The sequence below is a fragment of the Mauremys mutica genome, chromosome 3 (assembly GCF_020497125.1).
Source record: "Mauremys mutica isolate MM-2020 ecotype Southern chromosome 3, ASM2049712v1, whole genome shotgun sequence".
Lineage (NCBI taxonomy): Eukaryota > Metazoa > Chordata > Testudines > Geoemydidae > Mauremys > Mauremys mutica.
In genome coordinates, this window is record NC_059074.1 from 120,956,710 (window position 1) to 120,973,186 (window position 16,477).

The 16,477-nt window shown below is 47.8% G+C and overlaps 1 protein-coding gene across 6 annotated transcripts in view; it reads left to right on the plus strand.

The window, feature by feature from the left end:
- Positions 1 to 16,477, plus strand: part of MAP3K4 (mitogen-activated protein kinase kinase kinase 4) — a 165,595-nt gene that overhangs the window by 38,476 nt on the left and 110,642 nt on the right. For all 6 annotated transcript variants that reach the window (XM_045010684.1, XM_045010679.1, XM_045010682.1 and 3 more), the window contains exon 2: positions 13,044 to 13,231. In XM_045010684.1, coding sequence (XP_044866619.1) covers positions 13,162 to 13,231 — 70 coding nt within the window. In that variant the 5' untranslated portion in view covers positions 13,044 to 13,161. The remainder of the gene's footprint in view (positions 1 to 13,043; positions 13,232 to 16,477) is intronic.

Genomic DNA, 16,477 nt, shown 5'->3' on the forward strand with positions numbered 1-16,477 from the left:
TTAGTAATCACATTATATATAACTGTAAATGATATTTTATGGACTTGTGTTTTGGTTGAAGCACACAAGTATCGCATCGTTATAATTTAAGTCTGAGATATTGTTTAGGCTAGTCCAAATCCAACAGTAATTGTATAGTGAGTGATGGCATTGCTGCAGTAAACATTTGGATGAAATGATTGTAGATGTAGAACTATGATGGAGCAAATTTTAAATGCTGATTAAATAACTTTTTAAAAAATAATTGATATATATAAGATTGAGGCTGAAATTATTTGATAATTTGGGCTGTTGCAATTGTAGATGTATAATGAATAGACTATTTTATAAACAACCTAGTATTTCAATGTGATTACTTGTAGGATGTTTTATTTGAATTTTTCAAAATTGCTGTAGACAAAAACCAAAATGTTAAACTATAGCCCTAATGCTGCACTTAAACAGGTAAGTAAGCTTACTCGCATGAATAATTCCATTGACTTCATTGGGATTATTTATATTTAAAGGTAAACATGTGCATAAATGTTTGCAGTTTCAAAGGCTAAAAATATAATTAAACTTTTCTTAGTGGCATATACTCCTTGTCACTTCAAAACCAAATTGCTTCTGTATCAACAATGAAATGTTGTTTAGATTTATTTTGGTAGGTTAGCAAAGTTATTTTGAACTTTAATACACAAAGGAAAACAAAATAGCCTGAAGTTAGTCTCCTTAGCATATATTTAGGCACTGAAGGGTGGGATTTTTCAAAAGCACTAATTGATTTAGGGGCATGAGTCCTACTGATTTCAAACTGCCGATTCTTATGGAAGGATATAGATTGTAAGGACATAGCCTGATTGAAGCATTCTTGACTTGTGGTAGTTCAGTGTAAGTTATAGATATAGCATGGTCTGTTTGCAGATGGATTTTATGGTTTGAGTTTGTGGTGTTCTTGCAGTAAGGGTTTTAAAGAAGCCCTGAACTAGTCTTTTTCAGCATAGATGATCATTTTAAGTATGAAATTTGTTAGTAGAAAAAAATCTCTATGCAAAATCTAAAATTCTCCTAATAGGATTCTAATAGGGAAGTATAAAATATCCACTTCAGCAATTTAAAACTATAAAATGGGAAGAAAGTAGGGAACTAGCAATGTTACTAAAATATAAATGATTTTTATTTAAATATATATTTTAAAATGATTTATTTTCTTATAATTTTTGTCCACCTTGTGTAGGACTTGATTTTAAAAAGCAGTCTCTTTTTTTGCATCTCCAAATAGTTGTGCCCTTAAGTATTAGTAATTGTCATTTTAACTAACAAACTTGCTGGTGCAGAGTAGGCACATTGACATCTATTTGTGCCAAAATAGTCTGCCTTGAGGCCAAGCTGAAAATCAGGCCCTTAATTGTTTGTTATAGGTGTATTCTAATACTGCCACAAGATTGGTGTCTCCTCTCTTTAAAATATCTCTTGATTTCATCTTCATCTTTAGATTGCTTTGTGATTTATGCAGTATTGAGAGTCTGTCATACGAAAAATGTTCTGATCTGTTGAATTTCATGTTTAATTGTCTGTTTGCTAGCCATGCTATTCAGTGTTAGGAGTAATGCTTATTTTCAAATCTATTTCTGCAGAATTTGCATGCTGATGTTGAAATAAATGGTCTTATTTCTGTTTTTATAGTAGAACATATAGATGAAAGCATATTAATATTGTCATTATGATAGTACTCAGAGGTCCCAGTTATAAGAGAGACAGCATGCTGCTAGCTGTATACAAATATAAGAGACAATCATTGCCTCAAACTGCTTATTTTAAAGGCAAGACATAGAGGAGTTGGGGGATATGGATAAAACAGCAAAGCCTAGTGATCAGAGCGATGTTAGGCATATAACAACAATTAAAGCCAACTAAAATGCGTTCAAAGAAAGTTAAGGTTGCAAAGTCAAGCTCTCAGAAGTTAGGTAATGCCAGAATTAAGGTTCCCTGTGCGACCTTCATTTGGCCTCCTTGTGTGTATAAATTGATATTCTTATTACATGCTCACTTAGTGTTTTTTTTCCTACAGGACCCTTGCATCATTCAATGAATAGATAGTTATTCAATTTCTATTTATTTTCAGAAACCTATCATGAGAAATTTCAACCTGAACACTTAATATGTATATTTTTATACCTTTTAAAGATGAGATTACAAATTTGGTAGATTAAGGTAATAGTATTGATGTAATATACTTCTACTACTGTAAGGCATTTGTGTTGGTACCGCATCATAAAACAAAACAAAATTAGAAAGATATAAAATTAACATGGCACAGATTAACTGGATTAAAAGTGTTTTTAGTGGAGTCCTGCAGGGATCCTTTCTTGGCCCTACACTATTTAACATTTTAAATAATGACCTGGAAGAAAACATAAGATCATCACCGATAAAGTTAGCAGGTGACTCCAATTGTGGGAGTTGTAAATAATGAAGGCAGGTCACTGATTCAGATGGATCTGGATGATTTGATAAACTGAGTTTTAGTGTGGCTAAATGTAAATGTATACATCTAGGAACAAAGAATGTAGAGCATACTTACGAATGGGGACTCTGTCTTGGGAAGCAGTGAAAATGATTTGGGGTGGAGGAGATGGCTAATCAGCTGAACATGTGCTCTGTTCTATAAATATTGAACTCAAAGGCACAAAGAGTTAAAGGTGTTTAGTATTGGACAGTGAGAGAGTTTAAAAAACAGTGATAGACAGGTTTGGGGTTATTTTTAAACAGAGCCCTTCATTACTTGGCAAACACCCAAAAGCATTCATACAAATTGAAAGTTTATTAGTTAAACACAAGCAAGGACAAGAAATTAAAATAAGCATTTGTATTGAAACTGTGATTGACTAATTATGCAAAATGGACAGCGAGACTCTATCAAAGTCTCTTTCCTTTTGGAATCAAAATACCAGTCTTATTTTCTGGACGACCTTTCTTTATTGAGAAGGAAAAGGTTAATTTTACTCACTGTCCTGATGTGAAGGGCAGTCACTTATTCCGTTCATAAACAGATGCAAGTTGGACAAGAGATAGGGTAGAAAAGATGGGTAAAATATGGCTTTGGGTGATGTTTTTTGGAACATTGTACTACTGGGTAGTTATGAATGGATGCTTTGGCAGGCAAGCCAACCTTGACACCAGCTGCTTGAACCCTGGTTAATTACAATCTAGTCAGGGCTGTCATCTGGTTAGAGCTTACTCTTTAGACAAGGCAGGTTTGGATGATAGCAGTAAAGGTGACTTCAGGAGTCAATGAAAAGCCAAGAGAGTGAGACAGGCTAGAAGGAAAGGAATAGTGGAACAGAAAATAAAACAAAGGAAAGGGAATGCAGTACAGCAGGGGTCGGCAACCTTTCAGAAGTGATGTGCCGAATCTTCATTTATTCACTCTAATTTAAGGTTTTGCGTGCCAGTAATACATTTTAACATTTTTAGAAGGTCTCTTTCTATAAGTCTATAATATATAACTAAACTATTGTATGCAAAGTAAATATGGTTTTTAAAATGTTTAAGAAGCTTCATTTAAAATTAAATTAAAATGCAGAGTCCCCCAGACCGGTGGCCAGGACCAGAGCAGTGTGAGTGCTGTTGAAATTCAGCTTGCGTGCCGCCTTCGGCACGCGTGTCATAGGTTGCCTATCCCTGCAATACAGGATCTTGTGTGCCTTTGCAGTGCTGCTAATTAGGTATCCCCATTGGTGGCCTAAGGACTGGATGTTGTGATAATGTGATGACTTTCAGCACTCCCAGGTGAAAACAAAGGTCGTTAAACAGGAGCAAGACGATCCTTCTTCTCAGAAAGTCCTTTAGATCAGTCAAGATGAGCGAGAAGAGTTGCAGTGCTGGCAGGTATGGGGATGAGCTAGGGGAAGATGAGATGAGACAAGGTGAGCTGGGATGCAAGTTGGAACAGGAGATGAGTGGGAGAGCTGAACTGAATGGATCTCTTTTCAGAGTTTCTCTTTAAGAAACTCCAAAAGGGAAAAAGCGGGCAGCATAGTTCAGTCCCTCATTACTTTATCCACCAACTAGGCGTAATATCCATCACACCAATTTTGGTCTATTAACTTCTGGTTCCGCATCTTCTGTTTTTACCAAGCATGATTTGAACAGTCCTTAGATTATATCCATGTGGCCTTTTTAGTTTAGAGCATTGGTTCTCAAACTTGTTTTTTCATGGACCACTTGAAAATTGCTGAGGGTCTCAGTGAACCACTTAATGATCTTTCCAAATGTTGTTTGTACCGTTGGCTAACGATTGTAAAGTGCTTTGGATAAAAGTGCTATATAAAAAAACCTTCATAATAATAAATGTTTTTTGTTCTACAAATAAAAGCACACAACTCAGATTTTAATATTCTTCTTCGAGTGATTGCTCCTATGCATTCCAGTCAGGTGTGCGCGCCGTGCGTGCACGGCATCTCGGAACTTTTTTACCCTAGCAACTCCGGCGGGCCGGCTGGCGCCCCCTGGAGTGGCGCCGCTATGGCGCCTGTTATATACCCCAGCCGGCCCGTCCGCTCCTCAGTTCCTTCTTACCGCCCGTGACGGCCAGTTGGAACTGTGGAGTGCTCTCTGTCCTCCACAACCCTAGCTCTCGCTACTTTTTTGTGTATATAGTTCGTTTAGTGATTAGTGTAGATAGTTTTTCATAGTAATTAGTTAGGTTTAGGATAAGGTTAAGGGGGGTATCCCCTCCCTTTCCTCTCCCGGTGCGGGCTCATGCCCAAGGCACCGGGCTTTAAGCCCTGCGCATCGTGCCAGCGGCCTATGCCAGTGGGGGATCCGCACGATGCCTGCCTCCGTTGCCTGGGCGAAGGACATAGAACAGATAAGTGTTCTTTCTGTTCCGCCTTCAAACCGCGAACTCGCAAGGAGTGGGATATCCGCTTAAAACAACTCCTAATGGAGGCGTCGCTCCAGCCCCCGGCACTGTCCGCGCCGGCACCGCGAGCTTCACCGGTGCAGAGCGCACCGGCGGCACCAAGCCGCCCAGGCACCGCGGCACCACAGCCTAAGCCAGCGGCTTCGAAGACCCGGCACCGCTCACTCTCGCCTTCAAGAAAACATAAGCTGGCGAAGGCACTGGCTAAAGCCCGCGCTGAGGACTCAGCGAAGTCGATTGCGCCACCTGCGGGCCCCGCGGTGGCCGTACACAAGCCGTGCACCGGGCCTTTGACTCCGGCGCCGCAAGGGCCGTCGAGTCCGGCATCGCCATGCTCCCCGGCACCGACCGTGGTTGAGCCCCGGCTGCCATCAACACCGGAGACTTTCTCCTCGGCACGCGAGCTAATACAGCTCATAGAGGCACCGAGCCTCCGGCCCCCGGCACCGCCGGCGCGGGCTGTCGTATCGGCAGGGAAACCGGCCAGGATGCTTCGGCCGCCCTCTCCGGACAGACGGCACGGACGGCGCTCCCGGTCACGTTCCCGGTCCCGCCGCAGGTCACCGTCCTGTCGATCGCGATCTCGGCACCGCTCCCCATCGCGGTACTGGTCGCCGTCTCGACGTCGGTCGCAGTCCCTGTACCGCTCGTCATCGCGGTACCGGTCGCACTCCCGACGTCGTACCAGGTCCCGATCGCCGTCGCATCGGCACCGACGAGGGTCTCCGTCCCGGCACCGTTCCCGGCACCGTTCCCCACACAGCCACTCCCGGCACCGCAGGTCCGGGTCCCGGTCGAGCTCCCGGCACCGGTCGAGCTCCCGGCACCGCGGCTCCCGCTGGTCTCGGTCACCGTCCCGGCACCGTGAGAGCCTACACCGATCCTCGGCACCGTCCGGGCCCGGTCTGCCTCGGTCGGCGGCGCACTCCATCAGTGCCTCGGCACCGCCATGGCCGTCCCGCTCTGCATCGGTCACCTCCGCAGTGGACGGCACTGCCCACCTTCCGCCTACCCCACAAGGTCATCCTCAGGGGGCACAGCAGTGGGGCTTCTGGGTGCCGTGGGCCCAGTACGAGACTCAGGGGGTGCCATTGCCCCCGAGAGCTCCTGCTTCCGAGCGCGGGGTACCAGAGGCGACGGTTAGCCGACCGCCCCCTTCTCCTGCACGCGAGCCGGACCACGAGGAGACCATGCAGCCCGACCCAGCCGGCGAGCAGTCTGCAGATCCTTCGACAGAGGTCGCAGTCCAGGGATTGTCTTCGTCGTCCTCACCGGACGAGGCGGTGGCCGGAGCTTCTGCCAAGGAGCCTCCGCCCATAGATCTGAAGGCCCACCAAGACCTTCTTCGCCGCGTAGCGACGGTTATGGCTCTTACGGTGGCAGAGGTCCAGGAGGACGAGGACCCTATAACTAACGTCGTTGGGTCCGAGGCTCCCGTGCGAGTGGCGTTGCCGTTTGTGCGAACAATTCAGAAAAACGCCACCACACTTTGGCAGACGCCTGCGTCCATCCCTCCTACAGCTCGTGGGGTTGAGCGCAAGTATTCCGTCCCCCCCACGGGCTATGAGTATCTATATACTCACCCAACCCCGGACTCGTTGGTTGTCCAGTCGGTCAACGACCGGGAGAGGCATGGTCAACCTGCCCCTGCGCCAAAGTCGAAAGACGCGCGGCGAATGGACCTGTTAGGCCGCAAGGTCTACTCGGCGGGCGGCCTACAGATGCGCATCGCCAACCAGATGGTCCTCCTCGCCAGGTACGTCTTTGACATCATGACATCCCTGGCAAAGTTTACGGAGCTCCTGCCGACAGCCTCCCGCCCGGAGTTCTCGGCGATGCTGGACGAGGGCAAGAAATCATCCAGGTCCTCCATCACGGCCGCCCTCGACGCCGCGGACTCGGGGGCTCGGACCTTGGCCTCCGGCGTGACGATGCGCCGCATCTCCTGGCTGCAGTCCTCCACCCTGCCGCCAGAGGTGCAATATATATTACAGGACCTGCCTTTTGACACTCAGGGTCTCTTTTCCGAAAAGACTGATTCCCGGATCCAGACCCTGAAGGACGGTCGCGTTGCCATCCGCACCCTAGGGATGCACACGCCGGCTCCAGAGCGCAGGTCCTTCCGGCAACAGCCCTCCCGGTCTTTCCCTCAACAGCGGTACCGCCCGTACAACAGCAGGCGGCCGGGGCAAAATCGCCGTCGTCAATCCGGCAACAGGCGTAGCCAGGGCCAGGCCCCTTCCAAGACCCCGCAAGGCTCCAAGCCGGCCTTTTGATGGGACGCCCGAGGACGGCCCATCACTCTCCCTACCGGATCCTACCCCTTTATTTTACAACCGCCTGTCCCATGTCTTTTCGGCGTGGTCGCAATTAACAACGGACAACTGGGTGCTTCAAACAGTCCAGTCGGGATACCGCCTTCAGTTTGTTTCCCCCCCCCCTTCCCACCCACCCTCCCTGTCCCTCTTCAGGGACCCCTCTCACGAGCAATTCCTCTTACGGGAGGTCCAGACTCTGTTGAGCGTGGGTGCCATAGAGGCAGTGCCTCAAGACAGGCGGGGCAGGGGATTCTATTCCCGTTATTTTCTCATCCCCAAGGCGAAAGGAGGGCTACGTCCTATCCTGGACCTTCGCGAGCTGAACAAATACCTGCTCAAGCCCAAGTTTCGCATGGTCACCTTGGGTACCATCATTCCCTCTCTGGATCCGGGAGACTGGTTTGCCGCCCTCGACATGAAGGACGCCTACTTCCATGTCGCGATCTATCCTCATCGACGTTACCTCCGTTTTGTGGTCAACAATGCCCACTACCAGTTCGCCGTGTTACCATTCGGGCTCGCTACCGCACCGAGGGTGTTTACCAAATGCATGGCAGTGGTTGCCGCAGCCCTCCGCCGTCGTCAGATACACGTCTACCCGTATCTCGACGACTGGCTGGTTCGCGGACAGTCTCGACAGCTGGTAATGGACCAGATGACACAAATCCTGTCCCTCTTTCAGCGACTCGGTCTTCTCATCAACGCCGAGAAGTCCACTTTGATTCCGTCACAGCGGGTGGAGTTCATTGGAGCGGTCCTCGACTCCTTGTTAGCCCGAGCCTGCCTACCGCAATCTCGACATCAGACGATGGTCTCCATCATCCGGGACCTCGTCTCCTTCCCGACCACGACGGTGCGCTCCTGCCTCCGCCTCCTAGGCCACATGGCATCATGCACGTATGTCACCGTGTACGCGCGGCTCCACCTCCGCCCGTTCCAGTCTTGGCTTGCGTCGGTGTACCGACCGCATCGAGATCCCATCGATATGGTGGTCACAGTCTCCAGGCCGACCCTCGACTCCCTCAACTGGTGGCTAGACCCGCAGGTCGTCTGTGCGGGAGTCCCGTTCCATCCGCCTCGCCCGTCCGCCACTCTGACCACGGATGCCTCAGCGCTCGGTTGGGGAGCTCACCTGGGCGACCTTCACACCCAGGGTCTATGGTCGCCCCAGGAGCTCGCTCTCCACATCAATGTACGCGAGCTGCGAGCGATCCGTCTGGCCTGTCGCACCTTCTGCACCCACCTGCAAGGCCGCTGTGTGACAGTGTTCACGGACAATACATCAGCGATGTTCTACGTGAACAAACAGGGCGGATCCCGCTCCTCCCTCCTCTGCAAGGAGGCGATGCTCCTGTGGGACTTCTGCGTGACCCACTCGATTCACCTAGAAGCGTCCTTTCTTCCGGGAGTACAGAACACGCTGGCCGACCATCTCAGCAGGTCGTTCTTCTCCCACAAGTGGTCTCTCCGTCCCGATGTCGTGCACACAATCTTCCGCAGGTGGGGGTTTCCCCGGATAGACCTATTCGCCTCCAAGGAGAACAGGAAGTGCCACCTGTTCTGCTCGTTCAGGGGTCACGCGCCGGGCTCCCTGTCGGACGCCTTCCTGTATTCCTGGAAGGATCACCTTCTCTACGCCTTCCCTCCGTTCCCGCTTGTCCACCGGGTGTTGCAGAACCTTCGGAGGGACAGAGCCACCGTCATTCTCGTAGCTCCGGCCTGGCCGAGGCAGCATTGGTACTCCCTGCTGCTCGAGCTCTCCGTTCGGGATCCCATCCCCCTTCCGTTGTGGCCGGACCTCATCACCCAGGACTTCGGCAGGCTCCGCCATCCGAGCCTGCAGTCCCTCCATCTTACAGCTTGGTACCTGAGTGGTTGACCCACGCAGAGAGGGACTGTTCAGTGGCAGTACAACGAGTCCTGCTAGAGAGCAGAAAGCCTTCCACTCGCTCCACCTATCTGGCGAAGTGGAAGCGGTTTGCACTCTGGTGTGACCATCGAGGCCTCAATCCCTTCATAGTCCCTGTCCCTACCATCCTGGACTACCTCTGGTACCTTAAGGAGCAGGGTCTCGCGGTCTCCTCCTTAAGAGTTCACCTGGCAGCAGTGTCCGCCTTTCGTCCAACCGTGGAAGGTCGGTCCATCTTCTCCAACCAGATGGTTTCCCGCTTCCTTAAAGGCCTGGACCGCTTGTACCCGCCCGTGCGGCGTCCTGCCCCGATCTGGGATTTGAATCTCGTGCTGGCCAAGCTGATGGGTCCCCCCTTCGAGCCTTTGGCCACGTGCTCCCTGCTCTACCTTTCCTGGAAGACGGCCTTCCTCGTCGCCATTACGTCAGCGAGGCGAGTCTCTGAGCTCCGCGCTCTAACTGTTAGTCCTCCATACACCGTCTTCCACGGGGACAAGGTGCAGCTTCGACCACATCCGGCCTTCCTCCCAAAGGTGGTCTCGCCCTTCCACCTCAACCAGGAGATCTTCCTCCCGGTTTTCTTTCCAAAGCCGCACGCCTCGCCTCGTGAACAACAGCTACATACCCTCGATGTCCGCAGGGCTCTCGCTTTCTACATTGAGCGGACGAAGCCCTTCCGGCGTTCGCCCCAGCTGTTCGTAGCGGTTGCTGACCGCATGAAAAGCGAGCCGATATCCTCCCAATGGATTTCCTCCTGGGTCACAGCGTGTATCTGGACCTGCTACGAGCTTGCTCGCGTACCACCATGCCGCCTCACCGCTCACTCGACGAGAGCACAGGCCTTGTCGGCCGCCTTCCTGGCCCATGTCCCCATCCAGGACATCTGTCGAGCGGCCACCTGGTCTTCGGTCCACACCTTCGCCTCCCACTACGCGTTGGTGCAGCAGTCTCGAGACGACGCAGCCTTCGGCTCAGCGGTTTTACACTCCGCCACGTCTCACTCCGACCCCACCGCCTAGGTAAGGCTTGGGAATCACCTGACTGGAATGCATAGGAGCAATCACTCAAAGAAGAAAAGACGGTTACTCACCGTAGTAACTGTTGTTCTTCGAGATGTGTTGCTCCTATCCATTCCAGACCCGCCCTCCTTCCCCACTGTCGGAGTAGCCGGCAAGAAGGAACTGAGGAGCGGACGGGCCGGCTGGGGTATATAACAGGCGCCATAGCGGCGCCACTCCAGGGGGCGCCAGCCGGCCCGCCGGAGTTGCTAGGGTAAAAAAGTTCCGAGATGCCGTGCACGCGCGGCGCGCACACCTGACTGGAATGGATAGGAGCAACACATCTCGAAGAACAACAGTTACTACGGTGAGTAACCGTCTTTTCGTAGTCTTACCTTTCTAATGCGATGGATGTGGCCTCTCTCCCCCGCCACAGCAGCCCTCGAGCTGGGGCTGGGAAGGAGGGAGGGGGGATGTCCCTTTCCCGCCACGGAAGCCTCCCAGCTCTGGCTGGGAAGGGGAGGGGGTTCTTGCCTGCTGTGGCAGCCCCCGAGCTGGGGCTTGGAAAGAGGGGGGTCTCTCCCCAGCAGCTGCAGCCCTGGAGCTGGAGAAAGTCGCCTCTTTCTCTGGCCACTACAGCCCTGCAAGTCCCAAATTCCCCCCACCCCCTCTTCTTACCTCGCTGCCACCTACCACCTATTCCCCCTGAGGCCATCACCTCACCTTACATGTGAGTCTTCTCCAGCGTTCAGGCACCTAATTAGTGGCCCTTGTTTTTCTCATGTGCGGCCGCCCAGGCACACACCTTAGAGGGAACTATCTGCGGACCACAGTTTGAGAATCTCTGTTTTGACTAATCCAACATTTGCGCTTGTTATTACATTCAGTGTCGTAAACACTGGACCTATTTTCCCTGGTTATTGTAATCTTATGAACATTCACTTTTTTTTTTTTTATATTTAAACATTTGAGCTCACAATAAGGGTACACTTTGTAGGCCCAGTAGTCACAACAGCTCATAGTTCAACACTGTGCCCAAAAGGGCTAATAAATCCTTGGGATGCATAAACAGGTATCTTGAGTAAGTGTCGCAAGGTTATTTTACCTCTGTATTTGGCACAAGTGTGACCTCTTCTGGAATACTGTGTCTGGTAGTGTTGCCCACAATTCAAGAAGGGTGTTGATAAATTGGAGAGAGTTCAGAGAAGAGTCACGAGAACGACAGAAGGATTAGAAAACATGCCTTAAAGTGATAGACTCAAGGAGGAGCTCAATCTATTTATCTTAACAGTGAGAAAATTAAGGGGTAAATTGAGTAGTTTGTAAGTACCTGTGCGGGGAACAGATATTTAATAATAGGCTCATCAGTCTAGCATAGAAAGGCATAATGTGATTCAATGGGCATAAGTGGAAGCTAGGCAAATTCGGACTGGAAATAAGGTGTGAATTTTTAAAGGTGAAAATTAACCAGAGGAACAGCTTACCAAGGGTTGTGGGGGATTCTCCATCACTGACCATTTTTAAATCAAGATTGGAAATTTGACAAAATTACAAGCAACTGAAAATGAGGTATTTTATAATCAGAAGTGTCAGGCACCATTAACTATAGGCAGTGTTACTTGCTTCACCTATTGTAATATTTATATTCTAGAAGCCCCCAAAGGCCCTAGTTGGGATTGGAACCCCATTGTGCTGTGCACTAGACAGACATGGGCCATGATCCAGTAAAAATCTAGAGGGAGGGATAGCTCAGTGGTTTGAGCAATGGCCTACTAAATCCAGTGTTGTGAGTTCAATCCTTGAAGGAGCCACTTAGGGATCTGAGGCAAAAATCAGAACTTGGTCCTGCTAGTGAAGGCAGGGGGCTGGACTCGATGACCTTTCAAGGTCCCTTCCAGTTCTAGGAGATAGGTACATCTCCAATTATTATTTAAAAATGCATGTATTTAATTTACTACCATAAATGGTTCCATTGAAAACAATAGGGCCTCTCACAGAGGTAAAGCAAAGCATATGTCTAAGAGTTTACAGGATTGAAGATAGAGAAAAGACAGCTCCTTCTGTCAGGAGCTTGTGCTTGTCATCGTAGTTCATTTTAGTGTGTATGTGTACAGTATGTGTATGCATGTAATACTTCAAAAGAGCTGGGAAGATTTGTATAATATGTAAAGTTATCCCTAACAATCAAGGTAGACTTTTTAATTAAAAAAAAAAGAAAAAGAAAAAGGAAAAAAAGCCTGTTAACAAGCAAAATAAAACTTCCTATGAGGGGGTTACTGTTTTCATACTACAAGCAGGAAACGAGATTGGGCCAAGAAGAAACTTATTTTATATTGAAATTGATGGAATAGGCACTGCACTTCCTTCTCCCTGATGTGTGGGTATTGGACAGAGTGGAGTACTTCCTTTGATGGACTTAGGTAATGCCTATGAGAGGGAGTAGAGTATCAAAGTGTAGTGGAGGACTGGAGTTGGAAAATGACGAATTTAACTCTGGTAGTGTTCAGTAGTTGGGTACATTTTTTGAGCCTTGCTCAAAATTATTCATCCCTTATTTGATTTTTGGTTTACCACAATTTTTTTTTACACACACATTTTTTTAAATTGCCTAGTTCTTACCTGTATAGTAGGCCTGTATGGTACCGTTTGTTATTTTCATTAAAAGTTTTCTTATTGACATGTATGACAAGTACTACATATACACTGTACAAAGGATGGTAACAAAACTGCGTTAGTGGGAGGTGAAAGCAAACTTGTTGTGTTTACTAGAAAACTTGCTGGTAAAAAGAGTTATTACATGGGAGTGGCAGGAAAGTACAGATGTGGGGAGGTGACATATTAATGGGTTGGCTTTCTAAAGTAATTAGCTATTTTTTTAACTCCATATTCTGACTTTCTTTTCCCTTGTTCAGAGAGTGCAAGTCAGAAGATGTTGCTTGCAAAATTTCTGAATCTGAACCTGAGGAATTATCAGATGAAGCCAGTGCTGACATTTTCTATGGGACCTCTCCTCCTAGCACACCCCGACAGATGAAACGTATGTCAACAAAGCATCAGAAAAATAATGTTGGGAAACCTACTAGCCGCTCCACTTTGAAAGGTGTGTGACTTTTTAAAAAAAAACCCTTTTATTTAAAAGTAGTAGTAGTATATGATATTTTTTGTAACCATTCAGTAGTCACTTCTTACTATGAACTTTCATAGGTCCTTTTTATAGAGAAATATAGATTTGCATGTACATTGGGCAATAAATCATAGCAGCCATTGTATATTCCCAATTGCAGTTCAGTTTCAGACAGACCTGTTTACCTTCTGGCAGTCAGCAATCAAAAAAGCAGTTTTTGAAAATCGCACAGACCATTTAGTTTTGTTAATTTTTATTCTATTAACAAACTATAGATACTGGCTAACCACACTAGTAGGTGTACATGCAGGTACATCCATTGTTACAAAATGAATAGGAAAATACACTGGGAAGCAGACAAGCATTTTGAGCAAAATTATTCAGCTTATTATACAGTTTCAGTGAATGATGGACAGCATTTTTTCTGTGCATGGTATAATGCAATTTCAGGCAGAGACTAACAACCAGTTTCTTTGCAATTTGTTGTGTTCTATTAGTTCCCTCCCACCCCTTTTTACTGTAACCTCAATTTTACAAGTAGACTTAGTGTTTAGACATATTTGCCAGGAAGGGATTGCACAGAGAAAGATGGGTTCAGAATCATGGAGGTATGGTATGGACTTCATGAGAATTGTTGATTATTAGGAAATGCTGGTCACTTTGTCCAGGTTTTCTCAGTGAACTTAGCTCTAGGCATGTAAGAAGAGAACTGTTATCTGCTGCCTGGCAGCTCTCCAGACCTGGGTTCTAGACCCTGCTGGTCCTTAAACTGGCTTGCAGGATCTCACTGAATACCAGTGTGTCACTAACAGAAGTGGCTTTCCTGAAACTCTTCTTATCTACTGACTCTTTTACTACTGTATACTGAGCGATTTTAAGAGAATGGAATCCTATTACCTGGGTTCAGAATAGTAATAATTTTCAAAGTTGTTGCTTGTAATATTAAATTGATAGCATTTTATAATATCAGGCAGCCAGACATGCTTTTCTCATTATACTTTGCACCTTTATAGCATCTTCCATTCAAGGATCTCAAAGGTGCTTTACAAACACTCATATCTTTAAAGTGAGAAAATATTAAAAGGACACTCTCCACTCTAGCCAGTTTAAGAAATGTAATTAAAAATATTTTCAAATGCTCGAGATTTTGTGGTTTTACAATTACATTGTCGTGTTTCTTTCATTGTTCTCCCTTTTTTGCTGTGTGAAAGATCCACACAAACGGGGAGAAATTGACTGTCTATACAGTGAATTTAAACTATATAGGAAGAGCTGTCAAAGACACAACATAAACAAGCTGATAAAAATAAACATAATGTCCTGTAATCATTTATAATATTAGGTAACAACAGATATATAGGTAATGTTATTTGACAACAATAGGTAAACATTTTCATCCAGAAGCATGAATTTTTAAATTGGCGTTCTTTAACTGTGCTCATGTTAAGTATCATTAATTGTCAGACTTTTGATAGAAAACCTCATCAGAACACAGGTGGCATCTGCGCTACTGAAAGTGCCACTTAACTTTTTTTTTTTTTAAGTAAAGTGCTGTTCATATTGGTGGCAAAGCTTTGTTAAAGCTGTTTTTTTTTAAATGATTGGTTCATTGTTGTTGTCATACAGAATATACCTACAGTTTTTTAGAAATAATTTTAGAATTATGTTTGATAAAGTTAACCGTGGTGGCACAACTGCACCAGCTGAAATTTTGTTTTTAAGGCAGTTTTTAGTGTATATATGAAATCTTAACGTTTAATGTATGTTTACTAAAAGGATTGCTTTTCCAGAATATAGAGTAGAAAAAAGGTAAATGCTTTTGCAGAATCAAAGATATACACAGTGTTCACTGAAAAATTGTGGGAGTGGAGCTATCTAATGCAACTATTCATAATAACGGAGTATTTATACTGAACATGTTCCAAGAGTTTTGGTTCCCCACTATTTTAGGCATCTTCTGTATAAGGTCATCCTTACAGTGTCATTCCCAAAAGACCTCTTCTTCTTCGAGTGATTGCTCATATGCATTCCAGTTAGGTCTGCGCGCGCCGCGTGCACGCTCGTCGGAAGATTTTTACCCTAGCAACACTCGGTGGGTCGGCTGGGCGCCCCCTGGAGTGGCACCGCTATAGCGCCAGATATATACCCCTGCCGACCCATCCGCTCCTCAGTTCCTTCTTACCGCCCGTGACGGTCATTGGAACAGTGGAGTGCGGCATCGCTGTCCTCCACAACCCTAGCTTCTCGCTCTTGTTTCTACCTTGTTGTGTATATAGTTCAACTTTAGTATAGTTAGAGTTAGTTTACTAGTTTAGTTGTAGTTAGTGTATAGTTCACAGGGGAATTGGGGGACTAGCCCCCTTTTTCCCCTGACCCGGTGCGGGTCATGCCCAAGGCACCGGGGTTTAAGCCGTGCTCGGCCTGCCAGAAGCCAGTGCCGGTTGGAGACCCTCACGAATCTTGCCTGAAGTGCTTAGGAGAGTCTCACCTTCCTGATAAGTGCCGCATTTGCAAGTCATTCAAGCCCAGAACAAAAAAGGAGCGGGACTTTCGCTTAAAGCAGCTCCTAATGGAATCGGCACTTAGCCCTGCGGCGCCGGCACCGACCGCCCTGCAGTTTGCATCGGTGAGGAGGGCGCCTTCGGCACCAGCTCACTCCGGCACCGACGCCCGGCACCGGGTCCCCGGCACTGTTCCCTCTCCCCCTCGGGGAAACGCAAGGCGGCGTCGACTTCGTCCAAAAAGGACCATACATCCAGGCCCGTAGGCCGAACTCCGGCACCTACGCCGGCACCACCAACTCCGGCACCGCATGTCCAAGCTCCTAGCGCGGCACCGTTGACTCCGGCACCGCAAGGGCCGTCGAGTCCGGTACCACTTTGCTCCCCGGTGCACACTGGCTCTCCCGTCAACTCCTGAGACCTTTTCGACGGCAAGAGAGCTGATTGCGCTGACGGAGCCAACACAGCCTCAACCCCCGGCAGCGCACCGGTGTGGGTTGTCAAATCAGTGGCCATAATGAGGCCTCCTTCCCCTGACCACCACGAGAAACGTCACTCCAGATCTCGATCTCGGAGATGTTCCCGCTCACGCCGCTCTCGATCCCGGCATCGCTCGCAGTCCCGGTACCACTCTGCATCGCGGTACCGATCATACTCGCGGAGACGCTCATGATCCCGGTCGCCGGACAGACGATATCGGCACCGGTCCGGCTCTCGGTAC